Source organism: Planococcus citri, chromosome 4 (genome assembly GCF_950023065.1).
Source record: "Planococcus citri chromosome 4, ihPlaCitr1.1, whole genome shotgun sequence".
Classification (NCBI taxonomy): Eukaryota; Metazoa; Arthropoda; class Insecta; order Hemiptera; family Pseudococcidae; genus Planococcus; species Planococcus citri.
In genome coordinates, this window is record NC_088680.1 from 36,391,019 (window position 1) to 36,400,121 (window position 9,103).

The 9,103-nt window shown below is 34.1% G+C and overlaps 1 protein-coding gene and 1 long non-coding RNA gene across 2 annotated transcripts in view; one reads left to right on the forward strand and one right to left on the reverse strand.

Annotated features, from left to right (window-relative positions):
- LOC135844889 (uncharacterized) overlaps window positions 1-4,006 on the reverse strand; it is a 90,053-nt gene extending 86,047 nt beyond the window's left edge. The window contains exon 1 of the long non-coding RNA XR_010558659.1: window positions 3,898-4,006. This is a non-coding gene — a long non-coding RNA (uncharacterized LOC135844889). The remainder of the gene's footprint in view (window positions 1-3,897) is intronic.
- Window positions 571-6,044, forward strand: LOC135844880 (modular serine protease-like). Its single transcript, XM_065363268.1, has 12 exons — window positions 571-875; window positions 945-1,020; window positions 1,132-1,245; window positions 1,370-1,516; window positions 2,833-2,949; window positions 3,056-3,225; window positions 3,332-3,544; window positions 3,913-4,071; window positions 4,172-4,302; window positions 4,395-4,571; window positions 4,665-4,821; window positions 4,920-6,044. The coding sequence occupies exons 1-12, from the start codon at window positions 791-793 to the stop codon at window positions 5,114-5,116; spliced, it is 1,743 nt and encodes a 580-aa protein (XP_065219340.1). The 5' UTR covers window positions 571-790; the 3' UTR covers window positions 5,117-6,044.
- The last annotated feature ends 3,059 nt before the right edge of the window (window positions 6,045-9,103 follow it).

The window sequence follows — 9,103 nt, forward strand, 5'->3', positions numbered from 1 at the left end:
GCGCCATTTTAAAATTTGAAAGTTCAACTTTCAACTTTTGAAAATTTCAGAATACTTGAAAAGTTCAAAGTGCAATGCCCTTTCGAACTGTGAAATCAGTTTTGATCAAAGTATCATAGCTTTGGAAGCATGCGCTTCTGAAGTTGAGTGTGAAAATAATCGAAGCCCCCCAGCAGCCCCCCAGAGACCAAACCGATCGCGGGCTTCTTACTTATTTGGTGGGTAGACATTGTAAAAAAATTTGAGCGAACTCGAAAGACAATATTACTTTCAGAATCGCATTTTTTTGGTCAAATTGACATGGAATTACCCACTCATTGTTACCTACAAATGTGAAGTACGAGTATAATATATTTTTATATCATTTAATTAGCGAATATGCTTCATTTATTTCTATCGATAAATGTTATCACTATTTTTAAATTCAACGAGTGCTAAAACAATTCAGTACAGGTATTCATGAGCATGAATTTTTTAATCACACAGATGTGCCGGCAATAATGACGTAGATGATTCAAAAAGTTGAAAAACAAGTTATTTAATACCTTAACATCAGTAGATTAGCACCTATGCTGATATATTTGCTTTTTTTAAATAGTAGTGGTTGATCAATCGACCAGAATAGAAGTAAATAGGTACGACAAAGCTAGGTTCAATGTTTTTCGTATTTTTATTTCACGATAAAATTTTATTTTTTTGAATTATTAAAGTTTCATGCTTCAAGTAAAGTATAAATAATGAGGAATAAATACGCGTTTTTCATTTTATACAATGTGTTAAAATCTCTGGCATGATAAAAATGAATAATTTAATTAATTACATAAATCACTTTCGCATTTGTTCAGTCCTATTGTGTTTTGGTTTTGGTTTTGCCGGTGAGTATAAAATTTACACAGCACAATTTGCTTTAACAACAGCTTCAATTTTCTTTTGACGTTTCTCAGTATTGGGTACACCAAATAACATCAATTTGGAAAAATATAAAAGACAAATCACGATTTACAGAGAGCACGTGGCATCGTACGTATCTTGTACATATTTACATTGAAGATTTATTAATAATTTATTCCAGGCCTCATTCATACCAGGTACGAGCTAATGAACAATTTGAATTTTTTTAAAACCTTTCAGAACAGAATTCCTCTGTGGAAATGGCCAATACATTGATAAATCTCTGACTTGTGACGGAATAAAAGACTGTGTGGATGGTTCGGATGAAACTTTGAACCTCTGTGGCAACTTGACGTAAGTTTATTCAGATAAGTCTCATAATCTAGCTGTCTGAATGGGAATTCCCATAAACCTTTTACTGCTAATATTCGACAATAATTTATTCAATGGAATACCCATAATTTGCTTTCACGTGTAGATGTCCCTCGTACACATACAAATGTAATTATGGAGCTTGCGTTGAGCAGCGAGCGAAATGCGATGGTCGAATTGACTGCGTCGATCAGTCTGATGAGTCAGCTTCTGTATGCGATTTTCATATTCCGAAACATTCGAATGTATGCAAGTAAGTACAAGTAGGTAGATAGAGATATCCATGAGCATAATGAGCATATTCCAATGGACAGAACATTTTTTGAATCGAGACCGAAAAAATCAGGCATTCAAAATTACACCAGTATCAATGCAATGCGAAATTTCAAGTGCTGAGTTCATTTTTGGAGAATTAAAAAAATTCAAATTTGAGTAATAAAAATATCATATTTTGACTAAATGAAAGCAGAAAGTTGAAACATGATTCATATGACATGACACATATGTATTGCTGATCTTGCAAATGAATTGGGTCCAATTTAAAACCTTCTGAAGCCTCAGAACGGATTGTTTGGGTCACCATATTTTTTAATGAGCTGTTGGTAAAACATGGAATTGAATTGCCGGAAATGATTTTAAAAAATTTGCTCAAAATCTCATAAGAAGGACATGATTAGAAAATCTAAAAATATACTGTAGACTCCTGAAAAGTTCGAAATTGTTACTATTCGATTTAAAACGTCGAAAATAACGTTGAAACCAAATTTAAAACCCTGTCTTAATTGGATTGAATGTTGACGTTTCTTTATAAATCAAATAAATTAAATTATACATGGTCAAAGCTGTGACGAGGGGAGCCTGAAATTTTCCAACTTTTTACCTCAGATCCTCCCACAGATTTTTCCAGCCAATTGGCCAGATGTGGTTCGAACAAATTTTGAAAAGGGAGTTGGAAACAAAAATGTTGAATTATTTCAAACTTTCAAAAATGATTTCTTTATACAAGAATTCGAATTTTTTTATTGATTTGGTCGTGTTTCCGAAATTTTTCAAAATATTTTTTCAATTCTTGAAAATTTTGGCTAAAATTCGTGGCAGAATAAATATCTGCCCGAGCGAAACGAGACAAAAAAAACAGTGAAAAATTGATTATTCGAAGTAAAAACCTATGATTTTTTATAATTTTTTGATTTTTCCAACTTACACAAATTCTTCCCAACTTTTTCTAATTCACCAAATTCATCCCAAAAATTTTCAATTTTTTGCCAACATTTTTCGGTACATGGAGAAGTACATTTTTGAATATTAAATAATCATTAATTCTCTCTCCCCCTCCCCTCTCTAAAAAAATGAGAAACTAATACAAATGTTTAAATGTGAGCGAGATACTTGATCAGGAAATTCTTTTTAAAAATGGGGCAGAATTTGATTTCAAGACCAAGAGAACCTTCACAAATACAGGCAAAATTGGAGAAAATGGCCTCAACTCAAATTACATTGTCTCAGGTCTCAACTCATTCGCTTTTTCTCTTCTCTCGGTCAATTTTAAACCGTCATTATTATTTTCAGAGAAAACCAATACCAATGTTTTTCTGAGCAATGCATCGATATCAAATTCTTATGTGATGGGAAAAAGGACTGCAAAGATGGTTCCGATGAAACACACATTCGCTGCCATAATACACCGTAAGCGAACAGCAATAATTTTATCATCGTTTGATGTCAAAAAAAATGCACTCGCAACTCCATTAAAGCAAAAAAACTTCACTCTAATATTTTCGCTCGTACCTAGATGCAACGACTCACGATTTTTCCAATGCGATTACGGAGCTTGTGTGGATAAAATATATAAATGCGATGGAATAAAGCAATGTGTGGATGGTTCCGATGAATCGATTCGAATATGCAAAGTGATCAATGAGACAACTGACCAGACGACTCACACAACACTTTCTCAACCAAGTATGTAGTTTATTTTTTTTCAGTCTTGATCTAAGAAAATAATGTTTCTGCAAAGATTTTTCACACCATAATTCGCTTCATTTATTCGATACTTTTTTCTTTCAAGAAAAATGCAAAAAATTAAATCCGGTAAATGTCGATTTGAAATGCTATCGTAATGGATCCATCGTGAACTGCAATGAAGATTTGATCGCTGGTACAAGAGTACGTCCAATTTGTAAACCATTTCATACGTACAAGGACTTGGTACCCGTTTACCAAGAAATCATTTGCCAAGAAGATGGAACTTGGGATTTCAAGTTATTTTCCTGTATTTATGGTGAGAAAACCGTTCTATTATTTTCAAACAATTTATTCGTCGTATGGTCTCCAATATCATAGTTTTGAAAACACTCTCTGCCTTTCAATTCCAAAGTCGTCCATTTTGTTTATGATTAAATTTTGAATGGGGAATTATTATGTGCAGATCATTAGGAAAATATGTACCTATTTCTCTAGTTTAATTACTAGTTTCAACAGGAAATATCTCTGAGAAAATTTTCAACAGAAAATTATTAATATCTCTGAGAAAATTTCCAACATTCCAAAAAAAAAAGTTTTTCTTCTTACATTGAACAAATTGATAAGTAACTGTAGAAAAATAACGTTCAATACAATAAAAAAAAAACTTACGCTTTGTTAATCCAGAATGTGGGCGTCCATATGCAATTTACAATGCCACTCCATTCGACAACGAAACTAGTACGGAACGCTATGTTGAGTCGCCTTGGCACGTAGGAATCTATGACAAAAATAAAAATTTGGCATGCAGTGGAACAATCGTATCTCCATATTTGATTTTAACAGGTCTGTGAATTGTGCCTCAGGTAAATCAATATTTATGTACTTATAGGTACCTACCTATCTAAATGTGCCTCAAAAATTACTCGAATTTTCCCTTCTGTAGCTGCTCACTGTTTCGATGGTCAAACACAAATGAAAGAAGGTGCTATGGTAATCGATGGTTATGAAATAGTCGTCAATAAAGCTACACAAAATTATTCGTCTGTAGATAATGGGAGCCAAAAATCCTACAAGGTATCTATCTACAACATCCGAGCAAAAAGCAAAGAAACGAATACCTACATAATTTTTTCGCTCACTCAAGGAAATAATACGAGTAATTTCAGGTGAAAGAGATACGTCTCAATGATAAAAGTTACATTGGTGTAGGAAACTACTACTTGTCAGACTTGGCTATATTGATAGTATCTGAAAAAATCATCATAGAGGTAGCAGTTCAACCAGCTTGCGTTGACTGGATCCATACGAGCAAATATCAACCTCCAGAAGGTACTCCAGGAAAAGTAAATATTAGTACATGATGCATTAATAAGTAATATGTTTCCTATCCATAATTCAATATTTCTGGTACTCATTTTTGAACTCGATATTTTTAGCTCGTAGGATGGGAAATTGGCAGTACAGCGAATGATGCTGAAAATTTACAGATCAGGTTTCTATCATTTACCAATCGAGATCGGTGTATAAGGATAGTCCCGGAGAATTTCATACCCTACTTAACATCTGACAAGTTTTGTGCCAGTTCATATGATGGTAAATATTATGCTTTTAAATACTAAATACAGAAACTGAGCATTGGAGAGAAGATAACTCATTTACCATGGATTTGTTTTTTGTTTCAATTTCTGTAGGTTCAAATGCCATTCCACGTAGTCCTGGAAGTGCCTTAATGATTCGAGAAGGTTCTCACTACTACATTCGAGGAATTCTGAGTTTGAAACCTTCTAAAGAGAAATATATAGCAACGTTTACCGATATAACTGCTCATGTAAGCTGGATAATACTGGTGCGAGATCAAGTAGATCAGCAAATGAATCAAATGCAGTGAATCAGGAATTTTAAAATATGAAGCATACCTACCAACACTACATGTTGGCAAATGTGATTCGTTTGTCGTTTAAGTCGCTCGTTTATGCAAATTAATCAACACATTGGCCAAAACTTGAAAATTTTCACTGTTCTTCAACTTTTCACCACTCAAGATTTTGAAAACTAAGTCATTCTAAGTGAAAGTCCTATATCCTCCGAGATTAACGTGTTTGAACCTAAAAAAAAACTCTCTCAAAAGCTCACTAAAACTCGTTCCAGTAAATTTGAACTGATTTTTCAATTTTAGTTTATCGCATGCCGGACGAATCGTGCGTCCGTCCTATAGCAAAAATCTGATGACAGTAATCCGATAGAAAATTCGATTTTCTACAAATTTCAAGTAAAAAATTTTTCCTGGAAAGCTTTGTTTTCAAGCTGTATTGCTATTGAAGTTGGAGGTAACTTTTCTATCATTAAAAAAATCTGAAGATGCAAATTAATTGACACATTCCACATTAAATTATTTTCTCGCTGGGATCCATGCTTGAAAAAAAAAACCGCCTATATTTTCAACGCTATACAGTCTGAAATCGAAAAATTTTAGGAAAAAATTGCTTGAGAAGAAATTTGAAGAATGTTCAATTTTACATCTGATAACTGTCATCAGATTTTTGCTAGGACCACCTAAAATTTGAAAAATCAGTCCAATTTCACATGAAGGAGCTTTAGTGAGCTTTCAAAAAAACATTTTTTTGACTCAACCACACTAAAAATATCTTAAAAGATAGGATTTTCTCCCAGAATGACCTGTTTTAGAAAATACTCAATGATACTTCCGTAATGAAGAAAAAAGAAAATTGAATTCCGTTTTTTCAAAACTATCAACTAATTCACATGGTTGTACTGAATATTCTCGTTTTTACAATACACATGATTTGTTGAGTAAAGGTTTATTTATTTTTCGTTCTTTAGGTCAACATGGTTATGGAACCCATTTGGTAATAATTCACGTTATTCGGCATGCGAGAAGATGCAAATATTGCATCAAATGGTCTGCTTCCTAGATTATCTCGGGAGCTTTACAAGAAGGAACATAACAAATACATCGAGTGGTGTACAGAGAAAGGATGTAAAACGTCTCAGAATGTGCTTCTAATTTAATTGACAAAGCTTGCTGAGAAATACGCTCCAACATCACTATATACGAAGTACTCCTAGGTACCTGAAAGCAACTATAAAAATGACCGAAGGAATTGATATCACTACGTTTTCAAAACTCCAGCTATTTTTAGCGCGTCAAGCTGAAGGATACGAGCCAAAACGAGCAAGGCCCTTAACCGAAGATCAAATTGAAACGTTTTTGAATACGGCACCAGATAAAACATATTTGGATGTTAAAGTGAGTAATTTTCAATCACAGAACTGAACAATAATATAATCTAATTTTAATCCTAGTGGCTAACATACTTCATTCTCATTCAACAGGTAATCACAGTACCTATTTTGCTTGATGAGCGCTCTAAGAACTGGTGAACTCGTTAATATTGAAATGAAGGACATACAAGACATGGGTACTATTTATTTTGTAAAAATTCCTGTTAGGAAAACTAAAAAACCTAAAACTTTCACCATTCATGATGAATATTTTCAACTACACAAATTTCCAAACTTTTTTCCTAAGCCTTTCTGATGTGCTGAACAGTCGGAGTGTACTCGCATTGGTACATATTTGGAATTTTTTTCGTTGAGACATAAACAGATTTTGAAAAAAAAATCCATTTTCAAAATACCTCCAAGACAATCTCCACCATCGCATCATGAGAAATTAAATTTGTAAATTTCTCTTCACATATGCTTACGTTTGGAAGCCAGTCACATGTACAAATTCACGCTCTTCCCTCACCAAACCAAAAACCACCAGACAAGATTACGGCTGAAAATAGCTATTCACACAAGATACACGTTCGGATAATAAATTAATGCGAAAGTTTTGACAGCATCTCGAGACACGTCAGGTCGACTGAAATATACATAGCAATTATAAATCGTTTAAATAATTCAATTCATCGTGTAACATTTCCATCACCAAGCTATGTACCTACATCTGCATAAGTTGAAATACATACCAAAAGGGTTTTGGTGGTGTACTCTGCACGAATGTAGGTACCTTGGTTTTTTCTTCTCTCGCTGATTACAACGTTTTACAAGGAGCATCGTACATAGAAATGGATAGGAAACGAGGCGAGTGGTTTACAGGGCACGTAGTAAAAGAAAATACAAACCAACAAACGTGTAGACGTAGCACACCAAACATGTGATACAGTTCCCATCGTATTTGTAACAAAGTTACGAGATATTTTCCAAATATTCTAGCAAGAACAATGAAAAAAGTATCGTATCGAAATTCACCGTAAAGAACCCATTCTACCCTCTTTTTCCGCATAAGCTGCTCGTGCTCGTTCATCTAACGTATACTCGTTACAACGGCGGCGACGATACGACTAAACGTCAAAATTAACACATACATCATCAAAGATAGCCAAGAAAGAGATAAAAATTCCGCTACAAGGATTGTGTGGTACCAGCCAATGATTTTTTTCCCTCTCGAGAGAGACGTTATCTTGGAAAGTTGCCGTCTGATGTAGCAATTATAAAGCCTTTTTTCGTACCTTTGAAAGAGCGTCGTCGTCGCGTCGCGTCGCACCGCACCTTTTGAAAGACCAAATAAAGAGGAAAAAGATGAAATTAAAATTCCACCGATGTATGAGTAAGATTGATGCCTTTGAGAATGGTGTACGCGAGATGGTACTTTTCATACGATTCGACTAGACTGAACCCTTGGTGTATTTAAGAGCGTATTCGTATAATGCCTGCTACTTCGTCTTGTGTACTTAATACTGCCATAAAAGAAATAAAAGATTATAAGGCGCGCTTTAAATTCCACTAAGGAAAAGGTCAAATGTAGTAATTAAACGCGTCTCGAATTGTAATCAGTCCTTTGAGGTACGTATAAGACTAAGATTGATCCTTTCAAAGTCTTTCAAGGTTTGGCACGTTTACATTTCTATCACTTTGAAATACACACGTAGGATTTCCGTTTTGTAATTTTTATTGCATTTTTATACAAAGAAAAAAAAAGAAGAAAATCTTGATGATTCGTTTTTCTACGTGCTGCTACCTTCCACTCATCTCTTCTTACACTTTTCAGCGCCGTTAAGAGTATCGTTTTACTACTACTACAGGATGATAAAAATTATGAACTAAAATGATCAATTCTTGTCAAAGTGAAATAACAAATCACCGATAAGCTATTGAACTTTTTTCGCTTACGACGTCTACGTCCGTTACTGTTTTGCCAATAATGAAGAGAACTTCCATAGACTTATTTTCCACAAGGCGAGCATACCACCCTGGAACTTCTTTGAAAAAAACGATGCCGTGAATTATTTTCAACTCCATTAATCACTCGGTTTGTTCTTTTGCTTTCTTTTTTCCTCATTTTCTTTTTTCAGTAATGTTTTTCTTAGTCATCGTTAACAGTATACTTAGTTAACAATAATGATTATATAGATTAGGATGCTCCATACCTATAGTAGTTCCCGAGGCAAATGAATCAGTCTGGCTATGACTAAATCAACGGTGACCACTGATGATGATCAGTTCTTATTTCAGATTTTTTGAACGTTACTCTGATTTCAATGAGAGAAAAATTTTCATTTTGGTAGCCTAAAAAGTACAGTTGTCTACTCCTGAACAGACCTCACTAAACCAACAGTAACTGTTGGTAACACCAATTAAGAAAAGATATCGATTGAATGTTTTGAAATCAATGAATGGAAGATTTGAACAGGTGTATTGAAAACAGCACACCAACGTCTCGTTTAAACAGAGGAATTAACGTTACTGATGAAAAAGGAGAAGAAAAATTTGAGCTTTTGGGTTGGAAAACTTATTTCGAGGAATTAAACTGGAAAAAATTCCTAAAATAACACTCCTGGCCCTAATC